The sequence below is a fragment of the Callithrix jacchus genome, chromosome 2 (genome assembly GCF_049354715.1).
Source record: "Callithrix jacchus isolate 240 chromosome 2, calJac240_pri, whole genome shotgun sequence".
NCBI lineage: Eukaryota > Metazoa > Chordata > Mammalia > Primates > Cebidae > Callithrix > Callithrix jacchus.
In genome coordinates, this window is record NC_133503.1 from 129,432,360 (window position 1) to 129,450,395 (window position 18,036).

General features: G+C 33.9%; 1 protein-coding gene across 27 annotated transcripts in view; it reads left to right on the forward strand.

The window, feature by feature from the left end:
• Positions 1-18,036, forward strand: part of SSBP2 (single stranded DNA binding protein 2) — a 326,613-nt gene that overhangs the window by 219,967 nt on the left and 88,610 nt on the right. For 22 of the 27 annotated variants that reach the window (XM_078365256.1, XM_078365258.1, XM_078365263.1 and 19 more), the window contains one exon: positions 15,168-15,257. The exons of the other annotated variants lie outside the window; for them this stretch is intronic. In XM_078365256.1, the coding sequence (XP_078221382.1) occupies positions 15,222-15,257 (36 nt within the window). In that variant the 5' untranslated portion in view covers positions 15,168-15,221. The remainder of the gene's footprint in view (positions 1-15,167; positions 15,258-18,036) is intronic. 27 annotated transcript variants of the gene reach the window in all.

Sequence of the window (18,036 nt, forward strand, 5' to 3'; positions counted from 1 at the left end):
CACGGCAGCTGCGTGAGTACCAGGAGCTGATGAACATCAAACCGGCCCTGGACATTGAGATCTCCACCTACTGCGAGCTACTGGAGGGCGAGGAAAGCCGGCTGGAGTCTGGGAGGCAGAACATGAGTATCCATACAAAGACTACGAGCGACTATGCAGGTGGTCTGAGCTCTACCTATGGGGACCTCACAAGCCCCAGCCTCAGCTACAGCTTGGGCTCCAGCTTTGGCTCTGGCACAGGCCCCAGCTCCTTCAGCCACACCAGTTCCACCAAGGCCGTGGCTGTGAAGATTGAGATCTCTGATGGGAGGCTGGTGTCCTAGTCCTCTGATGTCCTGCCCAAGTGAACAGCTGCAATAGCCCCTCCCAGCCTGCCCCTCCTGAGGCTGCCCCAGAGCCCGGGAGGGAGGTCCGTATGCAGGGGAGCACAGGGAACAGGAGGCCCACCTGAAGCTCAGCCCTAGCCCTCAGCCTGCCCGTTGGAGTTCACTGCCTGGGGACCACTCTTGCCCATGCCTCTAGCTGCAAAACAATTCAATTGCTTTTTTGGGGGGCCAAAAGAAAATCTGAGCTAGCTCAGAAAAAAAAAAGTAAACTAACTCTTTTGGGATGAAGATTTATTATTTTGAGAATATCCAAAAGAATGTGCTGCAGTATGTAAAGTCAGATAGTTTCAAAAAAGGAATCCATGTAGAAATGATACCATAGGATACAAAGAGACTCTAGAGCCCAGTGTAACTGCTTTAGTGGGAAGCACTCCTTTGTAATATAAGATTTGGCAAATGTGTTTTAAAAAACAGTCACATTAGCTCTTTGTGTTGAAACTATAGTTAACATCTTTCTCTGATGACTGCGTATCTTACAGATTTCATATCCAAACATCAGTGATTACCACAGAGCTCTGTAGTTGAAGGTTAGAGAAAATAAAATGGTAGATGATTTGACCAAAGGTGTCTCAACCACTGTCCCATGAGAGTTTTGTTTTTGTTTTTTAAAGCAAATCTCTGAAATGATTTTTTTTTACTTTCTCTATTCTAACAGAAAATTCCAGTTACTTGCTGAATTGCTCATGTTTTTAGTCTGATTAACTGTATTTTTATAGGTAGTATCTGTAGGATCTTTGCTAAGGCGTTTTTAGATTATCTCCTCTACAAAACATTGCACAGAAATAAAAGCACCCTTTTTAGGTATCCCTTAATCTATATGCTTTTATGTGCCAAAATATAGTAATGCTTTGTTTTATTTTGCGTTGTGGCAGCAATTAAATAGTTTAATACCCAGTGAAGGAATTAAACAGAGTTATACTCTATAATAACAACAACCAAAAAAAAAAAGATTTAGAAAGCCAGTTCAGTGACTTAGCTCCTTTTTTCCAGTTTGGAACCAATGTAAATTATTTTCATTCATCTTATTATTTTCATTTTGTACCTTTTATAAGCCATCTGTTACACCACTTTTAAGGAAACAATAACATCTTTTAAAACTAAATTATAGTATTTCTGCTCAAATTCCTTTTTTTTTGAGTCAGAGTCTCACTCTGTTGCCAGACTAGAGTGCAGTGGCACAATCTTGGCTCACTGCCACCTCCTCCTCCCGGGTTCAATCAATTCTCCTGAGGAGCTGGGACTATACAGGTGTGCACCACCAAACCCAGATAATTTTTTTTTTTTTTTTTTTAGCAGAGATAGGGTTTCACATGTTGGCCAGGATGTTCTCAATCTCCTGACCTCGTGATCTGCCCACCTTGGCTTCCCAAAGTGCTGGGATTACAGGCGTGAGCCACTGCACCAGGCCTCACATTACTTTCAAGATCTCTTTTTATCTGTAATAACATTTGAAATATGAGACTTGATAAATAACTAAAGGTGATTACATTTTGAAGCTTTAAGTATTACTTAATGACGGAATCACCCTAAAATACTGTGATATAATGAAATAATTTAAAATTTCTCATGAAGCATATTAATATTTAACAATATGTTCTAGATAGAACTTAATAACTTTTTGGACTCTGTTACATTAGATGCATACTATTAAAGATCTATGCTAACAATAGTGTGAAGGAGAAAAAACTGAAATTTTTTACCTTAAATTTCTTCTTATGAGTTTAATTTCTAAAAATTTCAAAAGAAAAAGGTGAAACAATAAAACAAATTGTTAAATAAGCTTAACCAGAAATTGTAAGTTATTTCAGAGGAAATGTGCCTTTGTGTAAACTTTTTACTGACGTATAGGGGATGTGATATTTTTAGAAGATGAGTGTGTAATGATGACCTTCTTCCTGGAAAAATCAACACACAAACCAAAATTCCAATGATTCATGCTACCGATGCAAAGCTGTACCTTCATGATTGTAATCTGTTCTGTGACAAGGATGTTTTAAAGAACTTCTTAAATAGAAGTGCTGTGCTTATGCAATCAGAACAAGTGTGCTTTGGATTCTAAGACAGGGCCATTGTAGGATGGCAGAGTAAGCAGATGAGAGAGGTCCCACAGCAGACCATTGGCAGGAAGTAGATCTGCCTTGGAGGTACAGGTAATAGGCAGAGGTGTGTGCAAGTAGTCACCATTAGGATGGTATAAAATGAACAGTGGGAATGGTTTACAGGTGGGAAAAACTATGCACCAGGAGTAGATGGCAGTAAAAAAAAAAAAAGAGTGATGATCTAGGCAGTTGAACTATTGATAATCAAGGGAATTCAACTGCAGGTGGTGCAGACTCAGCAGTGGAAATGGAAGTCCAGTGGTAGGTACTCTCCCTCAGTATATGAGGAAAGAACTCAAGAATTAGAGCTACTGAAGACCATTAGCCATAGCAATCTAATGCAAGAACCAAAAACCTAATACCACATGTTCTCACTTATAAGTGGGTGCTAAATGATGAAAACATGAGGACACAGAGAGGGGAACAACAGACACTGAGGTCTTGTTGGTGGAGGGTGGGAGGAGGGAGAGGATCAGAAAAAAATAACTACTGCATGCTAGACTTAGTACCTGAGTGATGAAATAATTTGTACAACAAACCCCTGTGACACAAAATTACCTATATAACAAACATGGACATGTACCCCTGAACCTAAAATAAAAGTTTTTTTTAAATGTGAGCTCTGTTGTGTAAAAGTACATCCACAAAAAAAAAAAAAAGTGAGCTCTAGTCTCTGAGACATTGAGATCTAGTTGGATGGGAACTGAGTCAGGGAATCTAGCAAATAGAAGAAACAAATGGACCTTCTTTTGGCACAGGGGTTCAAGCTAGATCCTAGTTAAGAGTACAAGGTCAAAATAGAGACCATCAGCAAATTTTGATATGAATGGTGAATCCTAAACTATGGTTTCAGTTGTATTTATATTTTCCCTGCCATAGGAACTAGCTTCACTACTGTCTAGATGGAATTGGTGGACCTTGTCAATAATTAAAGAGCCTTTCCTTTGTGAATGAGAGGAAGGCAGAGTTAGAGTCCTGGCTGGTAAAACAGCTGAAGAAAAGATGCAGTGTGTGCCATTCTTCCCCTCCCTGTGCTTCCCTCTTAACTGTGGAAGAGAAAAAGCCAATTCACCCAGGGCAAAATTCAAAGCCACTAAAAGAACTATGAGACCAAGGGTATCAAAACACTTAGCTTTGTAAAAACTGTGATTTATTTTTAACCAGAAGGAGAGTTGATTTAATCAAAATGATAGAATTAGCAAGTACATACTCTGCAATAGGCCAAGTACAGTAACCTTTTAGGATCCATAGTTTCCTAGTTTCTAGATGACTCATGAAAAATAATATCCAAAATGAAACAGTCAATCAGGAGCAAGAGTGGGAGAATATTAGTTTTCAATTGCTGCCGTAGCAAGTTATCACAAATTTAGCAACTTAAAACAACAAGTTTATTATCTCACAGTTCTGTAGGTCAGAAGTCTGGGTTTGCTGGGTTGATTTCTTTGCTCCAAGTTTCACAAGGTTGAAATCAAGGTGTGGATCTGAAATGCTCTTATCTGGAGGCTCCAGAAAGAATTCACTTTCAAGTTTATTTAGGTTGTTGGCGAAATTTGGTTTCTTATAGTTGTAGGAATCAGTAGGGCTGCCCTAAGCTTCTAGAAGCCCCCACATTCACAGGCTCTGGGGATTAGGAAATGGATATCTCTGAGGGGCCATTCTTCCTACCACAGAGGGGAAAAAATTTCCTAAGGATGACTATAATTATTCAGTTTATCTTACTAGGTGCTAGTAAGAATAGTTAAACTATACCTAGACTCTCAAACAAGTAGAAGCCCTGGGACTGTTACCATGAATCAAATCGTTTCTTGGAAAGAGACAAAGGCTTCCATCTTTGAGATCAAAAAGGAGAAAGTAGGGAATGACCAGAATGTATAATTGTTTACAAGTTTTGAAAGCAGAGGCAATGTTAATATTTCTAACACCTTTTCCTTGTGTTTCTCTTTAAACTATGCTATTTTGAAGTGCTGTTTTAGGTTATTTTATTAAGTATTTGGCTAAATGTTGTTTGTCTGTGTGTTGATGATAGGGAGTGTTTAATGGAGAAGCTCACATATATGCCTAGAATTTGACCATGTGGCCGTAATGCTGATTTATTGCTCTAATAGCAATTTACTCAACTTCTGAAACTCATGCGAAGACATTAAATGTTTCTTGAGAGCTGAACATATAATATGAATGCTAAAATATATCAATTATATTTCATTTTTCAACAGAAAATTTTATATGCTATTTAACTTTTTAAAATCATTTTAAAAAATCATTTTGAGAGGTAATTGCACTAAATTCTGAATTGTGTGTGATAATGAATCAGTACATCTTAGCCTCAGGCACATAGTAGGCACCTAATATTTGGGATGCATGTACAAATGTGAATATATCACCCAGAGACATTTTTCTCGAAACAAATCACTTATGTTACACTTTTTCTTGTCATCTACCTTTTCTGATTAAGCTAAATACAGAATGTAAGAAGCCCAGTTTCTGCACCATGAAACATGGCTGCTTATTCCAAAAATTAACAGTGAAAATCAAAGGCCACATCCTAAAATATTTTCATTCTTTTAATTAAATTATAATTGCTTTCATCAGGATCCTTTTGTATTTCTCTTGTACATAAAGCATTTATGTAGCAAGAGTGGTTGCTTCTGTACTGTTACCTATCAGACTTCCCATGCTTCGTGGTTTCCATAAGAAAAGTTTATATTGTAGAAATTGCCAGCCAATCAGAGCACTCTTTTTTCTTCTGCATGGCAAATATCAGCTGTAATATTTAGATCACTAACTCTTTGGCTCTTTATATGTTTTTAGATGCTCAAGATCTGCTTCTTTGTGGAATTTTTGTTGTTGTTATTTGGTTTTTGTTTTTGATGTTATTTCTGGGTCTCTCTTGCTCTTTTGGAAGCCTAAGGGATTTAATACTGTTCTGTGGATACTTTGTGAAAATAACATGTAAAATATTTTTGTGATTTAAAAACAGACCAAAAGTAGCACAGTCGATGATGCTGGTTCTCCAGACTGTGAGTGGGTGACTAAATGAAGTGGCCCAGGGTAGAGTATGTGCTGCTAAAAATAAACTTGTGTCCTTGTGCAAACAAATGCCCAGGAATAATGTAAATGATTTCTAGGTTTTTTCTAGTACTTTAACTTTCAAAAATAGATAATCTTGTTCTTAATAGTCTAAAAATTAAAATGCTTCATATTTTATTAAAATGAATTATTTTAAAGTTAGAAATATCTGCATTTTATTTAACCTTAAATTTTAGGGATTAGGTTAATCTGAAGTAAAGTTAATAGGTGGTCATATTTTCTAGCTATTGACAAAACCGTGTGTGTATGTGTGTGTAAACAGTTTTCATTTATGTTAGAAATAAGACATTCCAGTAAGTTTATAAAATTTTTATTTAAAAAATTAGGTGCCTTACTCTAAGGTAATACCATGTATTCACCTACAGTCTTTTATAAATTACCTTTTATCATTTGCATAATTAAAATCATGTTACACTCAATTCTGTATTTGGTGTGCTTTGCATGGCATCATATCACAAACGGGTTCCCACATTCCTCAAATAATGCCATGTGTAACTATTATTTTTAGTGATGAATCATGTTCCATCATTTAGATGTACTACAATTTATTTAAGTGTAATATTGCTGCTGAATTTTTTGGTTGCTTTGAATAGTTCTTACTGTAAATAGATTACAGAGAACATATTTTATGTATACTGTTTTTCTCATAGTTCAGAATTTATAGTATCAAAAGAAGGGTCACTTAGTTGAATTTATTAATATTTTTATAGCACATGATATATACATGTAATATGATTTCTACAAATGCACTAGTTTCCCATGATACCAATAACCTGTAAAAATCCTTCTGGCAAGATTCTTAAGCATATTTCCCCAGTCATCAATAACATTGCAACTGTTTATCTAGTTGTTAATAACATTTACGAAAAATGACCCTTTTGAGGTTTACCAGATCTTTCCTTTATACCTATTAACTAAAAAGATTTTTCCCCAACTTTCCAGTAACAACAAAAAAGAAACTAAGTATGAACATTGGAAAGGTTCATATTATTCCAGGCAAGCAATTTAAAGAGACTAATACCTAAATATAGAATTGAAACATTTGAGAATTATAAGTATCAAGAAAATGTCCTTCAAATCTTTACAAGATAAAAACAGATTATATCTCAAGGAAGAAACATCAAGATGGTATCAGGCTTCTCTGTAACACTAAATACTAGACATATTAGACAACAGTAGTTAACTAGAGTTTTGATGAAAGTCATCAAAGACACTTGCCTATACATAAGGATTTGGAAAACAATATCTGTATACTTTCTGTCCAACTAACAAATATATAAAAATTAAAACTCAAGCATAATGAAGTTATGTTATTAAAAAATTAGATAAAATTGAAGTTATTATTTTGGATGCTGAGAGTATGGTTACAAAACTGAAGGTAAAGGTCAGAAGTTATTACTGAAGAAGAGATGATAAAAACAAAAATGTAGGCTGAATGCGGTGGCTCACGCCTGTAATTCCAGCACTTTGGGAGGCTGAGGCGGGCAGATTCTGAGATCAGGAGTTCGAGTCCCGTCTGGCCAACATAGTGAAACCTTCCCTCTACTAAAAATACAAAAAAATTAGCCAGGTGTGGTGGTGTGCGTCTGTAATCCAGCTACTCGGAAGGCTGAGGCAGGAGAACTGCGTGAATCTGGAAGGCAGAGGCTGCAGTGAGCCAAGATCACGCCATTGCACTCTAGCCAGGATCACAGTGCAAGACTCCATCTCAAAAACAACAACAACAACAGCCAAAAATGTATGCTTAGAACACCAGATGTTTATAATAAGGATTGGGAAGTGGAAGAGGGAGACATAGAATAGGAATAATAAACTAGCTTCTATATTTTTCATAGGCAAACAATATTGTTTGTCTTAACTTTAATACCTTTAAAGCTTAGGGTAAAGAAAGTTTGTTTTTTTTTTTTTTTGAGACAGAGTTTCGCTCTTGTTACCCAGGCTAGAGTGCGATGGCACAATCTCGGCTCACCGCAACCTCCGCCTCCTGGGTTCAGGCAATTCTCCTGCCTAAGCCTCCTGAGTAGCTGGGATTACAAGCACGCACCACCATACCCAGCTAATTTTTGTATTTTTAGTAGACACGGGGTTTCACCATGTTGACCAGGATGGTCTCAATGTCTTGACCTCGTGATCCACCCGCCTTGGCCTCCCAAAGTGCTGGGATTACAGGCATGAGCCACCGTGCCCGGCCTTTTTTTCCAATTTTAAAGGACATCTCATTAAATACATTTTAGAACCTTTTCTACTAAAAAGTAAAACAGTTAAATAAAATGTAACCATAAGGTTTAAAAATAAATGAATGGGAGATGATTTATTATGCAAACACAAAAGGAAAGCTGAGCTTGCAATATTAATTTTGGACAAAATAGATTCAAGGCAGTGATTACTAAACATGAAAAAGAATGTCACTTTTAGTAAAGGATAGAATCCACAATAAAGATAAACATTGTGCTAATGAACACAGAATTAAAGTATGTAAGGCAAACATTGATAGAAGCACAAGGAGAAATGGACAAACAACAGTGTGGGCATTATATATAAATTTGAAAGAGCTGGAGACAAAAAATAGAGACAATATGAAGATATTAAGCCAATAGATAAAAATGTAGACAGAGAATATATATATTTACTAAGTATCCATGGGAAATGATAATGATCATTTTTTTAGACCACAAAAAATTGTTCAATAAATTTATAAATACAAAAATTGTGTAATATATCTTACCTGGACGCACTTGGAAAACTAGAAAAAACAAATTTTAAAAATCTCCAACTATTGGTGAATTAAAGTATATTTTTTATTAAATCTGCAAAGTTGATATTGGTGTTCTCTTTTTTTATAAGTCATTGGATTACTATAATATTAGTTGCCAATTGCATTCAATAACTGGCAAATAAATTATAATCATTAGATGGTTTAAGAAAAAAATTGTGAACACCAATGTCAAACTTTGCAGATGTAACCAAAAGTAGATTCAGAGCCATATTTGTAGTTTTATATTCTTTGGATTTTAAAAAGAGGGGAAAATAGGCCGGGTGTGGTGGCTCACACCTGTAATCCCAGCACTTTGAGAGGCCAAGGAGGGCGGATCATTTGAGGTCAGGAGTTCGAGACCAGCCTAGCCAGCATGGTGAAACCCTGTCTCTACTAAAAACACAAAAATTAGCTGGGTATGGTGGCAGATGCCTATAATCCCAGATAATAAGGAGACTGAGACAGGAGAATTACTTGAACCTAGAAGGAAGAGGTTGCAGTGAGCCAAGACCACACCACTGCACTCCAACCTGGGTGACAGAGTGAGACTCCATCTCAAAAAAAAAAAAAAAAAAAAAAAAGGAAGAGGATAAAATAGCAACTAATTTAATTAAGATGTTTGAAAATAACAAAACCTTAAAAAGGCAGGAGAATGCTAATTTGTTAAAAAGAAGTAAACATGTTAATGAAACAAAAAAGGTAAATTAATAGACCAATTCCTGGCAAAGGTAATGATGAGAATGCTAATTCAGTTTAGGAGAGAGAAAATAAGTCATCATCTCTGGGGGCCTGCAATTCAGAAAGACAGTCCAAGGTAGGTGGGCAGACTGCTCCACAGTCATCTGAAGCTAGTGGGTGCTCTGCCATTGTAAAAGGCATCTTTTTTTTTTTTTTTGATCTGCCTAGGAGAAATTAGATCTCTGAAACATTTGTGTTTCAGACAATGGGAGGAGAAGGAAAAGAGGGGGCATTACAAATGCTGAAGACCAAAGTTCTAGAAGTAACACATGTTTCTATTCCTCACGTTCTGTTAGAAAGAACCTGATTTTTGGTGAGAACATAGGGGACCGAGAAATGTAATACAGCTGGGATGCTATGTGCCTGGCTGGTAGAAGAAAGGAAAAACATATTTTTGTGGTCTGCTTAGCAGTGTCTCTCACACCTGCTACAGAGAACCTTTACAAATTATGTATAAGTAGTGTATATATAGACAACTAAATATTTCAGTGAAATAAAGTGTTGTAGGAAAATTTAAATGAACAAAATTGAAGCTAAGAGAAGTAAAAAATATAAAAAGGTAATTCTTTCTAAAATTGCCTTTGTCTAAGGCAGTTTTTCTGCTTTACTGCTGTGTCTTTTAACATTTCAGTAAGTAGATAAATCCCATATTATGTGTAAACTTCTTTGGAGCATTATAAAAAACAATTTGCCATCAATTTCTTTTGAAAAGGTAGAATAATCCTGATGCTAACGCTTGAAAAATATAATACGTCAAAGGACATTCTAGACCTGTCTCATGGAGAATAGAGTTGTAAAACTTCTACATAAAATATTGCCAAATATAATTCAGTAGCCTATTAAAAGGATCATGCATGATGATCAAGCATGACTTATCTCAGAAATACAATGATGATTTAAGAAAACTATCAGTATATGATTACCTATATTACCCTTTCCAAAAGAAACACTAAATAATGCTACTCAAAAAATGAAAAAGCAAAAAGCATCTTTTCTGATAACTGATTTCTTTGAAAATTGTTTTTTGTAGTACTAGGCACAGGATGATATTTTAGTATGATAAAGAATATGCCTTCAACCAATAGCCAAAATATTTAACTGTGCTTTGTATTAAAGTTGCCAACATAAGATACCTACCATTATTATTTTAAATGTTTCTCGAAAAATACCTATAGGTGGCTTATGTCTTAGTTCATTCTGTGCTGCTATAACAGAATACTTGAGACAGGGTCATTTATAAAGAAATTTATTTTTCATAGTTCAGGAGGCAGGGAAGTCCAAGATTAAGGCACCAGCATCTGGGTCTGGTGACGACTTTCTTGCAGCATCCTCACATGGCAGAGGGAAAGCTACACTGAACTTCCATCAAGCAAGCCTTTTTATAAACTATCTAATATCATTCACAAGGGAGAAACCTCCTGTCCTCCTCACCTCCTAAAGGGCCCCCTCTAAATACTAACATTGGCAACACCTGAATTTTGGAGGGGACACACTGGTACCATAGCAGCTTAAAAACAGTATATATGTCTTAATAAGGAAAATCTATAATCCCCTGCTCAGCCTGTTCCTTCCTACTCACCCTCCCTTTAATCTCCTTTCCATTTTCTAATAATCATAGCACTATTTTAATTCCTCTATTACTACCTTCATATACTTAAAAGTCATATACATGACTTTTTATACACATAAAATTACTTTTCCTATTTTACCAAATATGGACTATCTTGATTCTTTACTATATAATTAGGCAACCAGTTGTCCGGCATTCTTAGTAAATTGTTATTCAGTGTCTAGAGTCTTGATAAAATGCTAACTAGTTGTATTTAGTAATAAATTGCATCCTAATTTTATTTTTAAACAAATTTTTATTTAAGGCCCATTGCTTCAAAACTTTTATACAGAGTATATATATACAACTTTTTTCCCTACCAGAAACCAACAGTGATAATAACTAAATTTAAAACAAGAAGTCTTTTAATTTTTATTTCAAGTTTTTATTTAACAGGAGAAAAATATAAAATAAGAGTATATTTCTTTGTTCCTAAAATTCCAAAAATAGGGAATTAGAGAGAATAAAATACTTTAAAAATCAGTCATATAATAGCATTTCAGAGAAACAGGAAAATGGGAAATGGTGAAATAAATAACATGAACAGATTGACTCATGCCTTCTTAGAGGGTAGAATGATGTAAGTACAAAAAGTTCCAGAGAAGAAAATGACCACACAAAAACTGAACAAAAGGTAGGTACATAGAAACATGAAGAAAGATGCCATGGTAACTCTCTAAGTTCATTTTAATATTTCCTTGGGAAAACAAATAATTGTTCCATACTTTAGTTGATTTGAGAACACCAGATTTTAAATATTGGATTTATAAAGTCAGTAAAATTATATTTGTAATTTGGGAAAATGAAAAATAAGTAAAGTCACTCTCCAAAAAAAATAAAAAATAAACTTGAAATTTAGGGCAGATGGCTAAGTAAATGCTTCAAGAGCAATTAGAAAATATATTATCTGGAAGTGCATGATAAAAAGCATGCAAATTGATCTGAAAGAAGAAACAAAACACTTTTAATGATAATACTGTTATTATCTGCACTAAAGTCTTATGTATTCAGTTTAATTAGAGGAAATATTGAAAATCCATAGTATTTATATGTTTTTCTCTTTTAAGAGAGAGCTGTAATAAAAATCCACCCCTAAATAGTCATGGATATATTATATAGTAAAGGATTTTCCATGCTTCTTCAATGGGAATTCACATAAATTCAGTGAAACGAATGCTTTCTAGTAGTGCTTACTATAATTAAACTGCTCTCCTTTTGTGATTTTGTCACAGCATCATAGAGTAATAATACATGCTTTATGATTCAGGCCCAACAGCAACTTTCTATGGATCATGAATAAATTTGAATCACGAGTTGGAAGTAAACTTGAGAGAAGTCTCAGAAATTTCAGCAACATAACACAAGAAATTTGGTACTACTTACATCTAAATAAATTTCTAATTCCAAAAACGTCTTATTTACCTTACAATTTCAAAGCATGCATTATTTATTTGCTACTATATATAGATTAGCAGGTTAGGCAGTTTGGGAAATATACTCTTCTACAATGCAGGGAGTACCATTTAGTGAACCTCTATAGTATTTATTATCAGCATATGTTAATGATCAACAGAGTGTACCAATGAAATGGTACCCTAAGCTGAGTCCGCATAATACAGTAAACAAGGAAATTATCCTTTGCCAATAAATCCCAGAAGAGTGAATGAATAATTTAGCTAGAAAATGTGGTCCACAAAGTGAAGTTTGGGCTAAAAATGCTGTGGACTAGTGCTTTGTATGGGGTGTACTGGATAATTACCAGTATTCAGCACTCTTCACTTTGTGTCCTTAGGTCAAGGCTAGAAGTTACTATCATATCAGGTAACTCATCATGCTGTATACAATAAATCATCTAGCTATAAAAATTCTTATTTTCAAGATACTTTATTGTGCCTAAAGTATGAATATTAAGAAAGAAGAACCTCCAAAAAATTATTGTGCCACTGTGAAGGAATAGGTACAAACTGTAAAAATGTGGTACATCTTGAAATGTAGGAAGGAAATTAGTTAGTAGTCACTGTAACTGGATTCATTTATTTGTTTGATTTGCTGATTGCTTGACTATCCTACTTAAAATTATAATTCTGACCTATTTTACTGGGAATTCTCTATTCCCCATCCTTTTTTCTTCTTAGATCATAGATAAATATATTTGGTTTGTTTCACTCATTGTCTTTCTTCCCTCACTAGAATGCTGACTTTATGAGGGCAAAGATTTTTTCCCTCTTACATTAACTGCTATATTACAAAACAAAAAGTCCTTGACTACAAGGAGAGAAAATAAATTCAATATTATTATTGAATTTATTAAATAAGTTTAAAGGATAAGATGAAAATTCAGAAGCCATTTTAAAGCTTTAACTTGCTTAAATCTTCATCCAAATGATTAATTTTGTTTTGCTTTTAAATAATAGCAGGAAAAAAAGCCCACAGGAAATATATATAATGAAGAACTTTGAAGAAAAACCTATCCACCTAGCATATGTTATACCTTGAAACAATGTAACCTGCCAAAAAAGAAAAAATGTATAAGCAGTTAGTCAAATATTTAACTGTGAATTTTACATGTTTCTTTGCCAACATCCTTACCTGTTGAATTTCAGTTCAGCTACAAATGAATACAAATGCCTATTTCTTTGAATAGGAAAAAAACATATTTTATATACTTCTTAAGCACTGGAATTGGGGGAGAAATTGTATCTCCGAGCTCCACTAAAAAGTTGCCATAATTCAGTAAATTCTGTTTTGTCACTTGGTACACATGTTCAGGTTATAGTATACCTTTGAAAGTACAGGTGAGTGTGCTTTCCAAATTTGTTCTTTTTAATATGTCTTTTTATTGTAAAACAATTTTCTACTCTGCAATTAATTAGAACAATAGTGATAGGCTATGTCTAGCTTTCATACTAAGTGCAACTTCTACAGGACAGTAAATGTCAGCCTTAAATATATAGATAAAATCTTTCTTCCTAAATCTAGTCATAATCATATTTATTTAAAGTAAAAGAGGTTGTATTTGATGGTATTTTTTCTTCTTACTCTAACATTGTTGTATTAAAATTTTACACAAGTTTAGTTAAAATGCAAAAAAGCAATTTGCTTCTCATTTTTTAGAAACATGAGTGTTGCTATATAAAGCTCAATAGAGCAATAACTGATAAATGGTAGGTATTACATTAATGTGCACTAATTGAAATTGCATGTTTTTTCTTAGAATAATAGATTAATGTTTCATCTTAAAATCTAAGAAATACTATTTCTTCTTTTATATTCATATGCCTTATCAGAAGTTTAAAATTTTGACATTCATAGGTAAGCAACATTTCAGATAATCACATTTAAATCTAGACTTCTTCAGGAAATACTAAAATAATTTGCCTTAATTATTAATAATTGTAGGTACTTTAAAATAAACATTTATTATTTTTTTATCAATTTATATACTGGGAAATGTGTGCTACAAACATAGGGAGATTTTACATCTTATAGTGGAGTATTAATGCATGAATGAATACCCTGAAATATAGGTGAAGCTACCACAACAGATTCACTAGACACAGGATTTGCTTTGATTTCTCTTCATTGAAGAACTGTTCAATTCAAACTGATCTATCTTCAGCATATTTCTGATTCCTTCTTGACTGCTTTTAGTATTTGTAATATGTCTAATCAGGTTGAAGGATGAAATCTATGATTGTAGAACAGTTGTGTGTATTACTGCCCAATGTAAGTATTAAATCTATAATCTTGATTTTATTATGAAGAGTCTAACCCAAAGTTTTTGATATTCTTATTTTATAAAATTCTAGGATTCCATGAAATAATTTGCAAGTGAAGTAGACTTTGAAGTTTTCAATTTGATTTTTTCCATAATTTGTATGAGTCTATTTTCTCCAAATCGAATTTATTTCTCCTATTCAATCCACTGTTTACTTCTATGCCCTCACCACCCTATATATTTTGACTACCAGTAAACTATACGGTATATCAGAAAATGAATAATGTAAGTGTTGCCACCTATAGGCAGAAAATTAATTATACTTGTTTATGATATAAAAGCATAATCTAAAAAAAAAAGAATTATTTTTGTCAACTCCTACAACCACCCACCATCTTTAAACTTTTTACCTATTTATTTACCTATTTGTTTTTGATGTTGCCATTTCAGGTACCTGTGCCTTAAAATAAAGCATTTACTAAAGATTTTATTGTTTTTTTCATAGTACTATTTGCATTTACTATATCATCAAAATATACCGTATTATTAAAGTTCTTTGACTTCACAAAGTTTCAAGAGACTTGTTAAAACCAACTAATTTAACTAGTCATATACTAAACTGTTGTATCTCAGTTTACTTCTAGGATGGGGAAAATTACCAATATTTGTTCCCAGGAATGAAAAAGCATCCCTTACTACAAGCTATTATCATTAGTTTTTGGTTTTGTGCCTTCTCTGTAATGATATAGGTTTGTTTCTCCTTTATTCTTTGCAGAGTGCTGCAGCAGCTCCCAGTCCAGTGCTAGGAAACATTCCCCCAGGAGATGGCATGCCAGTAGGTCCTGTACCACCAGGGTTCTTTCAGGTACTCAGAGAAACTCTGACTAGGAATGTTAAGGCATAGGAACTCCTGTTTGATTTTATTAAAGATATGAAGGAAGATGAGGCTATTTTAATTCTTAAGGTAAACAATAATGTGTAGCTAACTCTTGATTATTCAGACTGGTCATCTGTTATATCCCTTTCTTCTTATGTTTTATTTGTTGTTAGTTTATGTATTTATGTATTTAGTCATTTTGTTGTTCAATGGAGAAAGAAAAGGAGTTGAGAAATACAAATTTGCCCATTAAATGAACTGTGGTAAATATTTTGTAGGAGAACAGACTAAATATGAGGTTTTGGAAAGAGATGGATATTTAACTATATAAGCTATCCATATCTCTACAGACAAGATAATCAAGATTTGGCTGCACTTTCAAAATATAGCTTAATTATAATCTATTAATTTATCAAGAATTGCAGGCTATATCAAAATATGTTTAAGAATTATCTTTGTGGCTTTTAAGCTGGAATTTGTATTAATATCATTATATAATATTTTAAGATCAGATTTTAAATATATGTGAGTATTCTTAAATTTTAACAAGATCAATTATTTTAGCAATGATGATAACAATTTTACAATGACAATACAGTATTTAACTTATAAAAATTTTACAGCATCCACTTCTTAAATCTGACAGTTTTCTAACTCAAATCAAAATAAATTCTGAAATTTATTTTTAAATTAATAATAGTTAATTTTATGATACCCTTTGAAAAAATTAAGAACTTAGGAGCTAAGAACTAGAGTTGAAAGGCATTACAGGACCTAAGATAATATGCTGTATTATTAATGAATTATATTAGGTACTTAGAAACTAATTTGTCACTTCAGTTTTGTATTTTCAGAGCTTTTCATAGTTATTTGTTAACTAATTCCCACCATCATTGCAGTGTCATCAATATACTTATAAATGTGAAAATAAAGAAATAAAATTGTAAATAATTTTTCAAAATATGTCGATTGAATAAAAAGGTCTTAGTTAAAACAGAGTTCTGACTCTAGACCTTTAGGACATGCTTATATGTTCAGCTACTCTGTATTAATACACAAGTAGTTCAGAAAAGTCTTCTTAGAGCTCACATTCTGTCTTGGGGCCCCTTTCCTATAATCTAGAAATAGACTATAACTTGATAGTCAATTAAACCACCATCATTTAAGATATTGATAATAAAAGTTAACACTTAACAACTGCTAATTATATACCAGGCTTCATTCTAAATGCTTTACATATATAAACTGTATTCCTCACAATACCCCAGATGTAAATAAAGTATTTATTATTATCATTCCCACTGTACAGATGGAGAAACCAGTGCATTGATAGCTAAGTGATTTACACAAAGTCAGAAAGTTACAGGGCTTAGATTCATATCAAGGTAGTCTGGACTTTTGCCATTTAATTTATCTTTTAAGGCTTGTAGTTGATTTTCATGAAATATTTCCAGTTTATTTTATTTTTTTCTTATTCCCTTATTTCTCTTGCCAAAGATGGGTAGGAGTTAACAGAGTAAATCAGAAGAATATATATTTCTTCAGAAGAGAGTTACTGAAAGTCTCTAAGAGGCACTTTTGAAAGAGGGAGCAGGTTGGGGAGGAAGCCATTCTTTCATTCTAGGGTTAAGCCAAGATATATAGATCCATACACTTTCATTTTCACATTTTGTGGAATGAACCATTCTCCCCTTGCCTATCTTCTGTCGCAAAGTCTCAGTAAGAGTCATTGAAACAGCTTTTAGTTTTCCAATGTGATAAATATTTTGAGTACTGCTATATGCCAGGCACTGTCATAGGCATCTAAAATGAGCACATGTAGTGTGTACCTTCCTGAAGCTTACTGTATAACCGTGAGGCATTATTAAAAACAAATAACTATAGTAGGGTGAAATATGTGTGGTAACCGAGTAAAGTTTAAAGTTCTACGATGACCTAGATAAGAGCCATTAAATCTGTCTGAGTTGGAGATAAGAATAGTATGGAAAACATTGTCCACCAAAGTACGCAGAGGAATTACATTTCAGAAAGTCAGAACAGTATAAGCAAAAGTGTGACTGCATCAAAATTATCTGTGCAGAGGTGTTCAGAAAGTAGTGGGGAGGGTAGGCAGGAGTTCCAAGAAACTGGAAAGGTATGCTGTAGCATGACACATGTTAAGAACTTGAGTCTTTATTCAGTAGGAACCATCAGAGATCTTTGGGAAGGGCAATGACCTGAATTCATACCATACAGTGGATTTGGGCTCTGTAAGGCACCTGTCGGAGGGTTGTGTACAAAATCCCTGCCCTCAAAAACCCCTGCAATGTGATGAATGAGAGAAGAGGCCATTACAGTATAGAAAAAAAATGACTGTAGTAAATGGGTGAAGTATGGTCTTAGACCAAATCAGAAGGCCACCAAACCGAATCTTGGGAGATGCAGAGTCAGAAAAGTATTGTCAAAATAGTAAATGAAATCTAATTTGACACTTAAGGATGAGTTACAAGTTAGGCAAAGGAAAAGAGAGGGAGAACTTTCTAGGAAGAAAGAAATAATTTACTAAGATCCAGAGTGAAAAGAAGAGAGAGAGAGAGACCAAGGAAAATTGAAACTTAATTAGCTAAAGGGAGAGTAGCTGGTGATAAGGCTTGAGAGGGACTATAAGGGCCTTGTAGGTTAATAGAGTTTGAACTTGATCCTAAAGGCAGTAGTAACTACTGGAGACTTTAAGCAGGAGACAGACATGTTCATATTTGCATTTTTAGAAAAATCACTCCAGCTACAT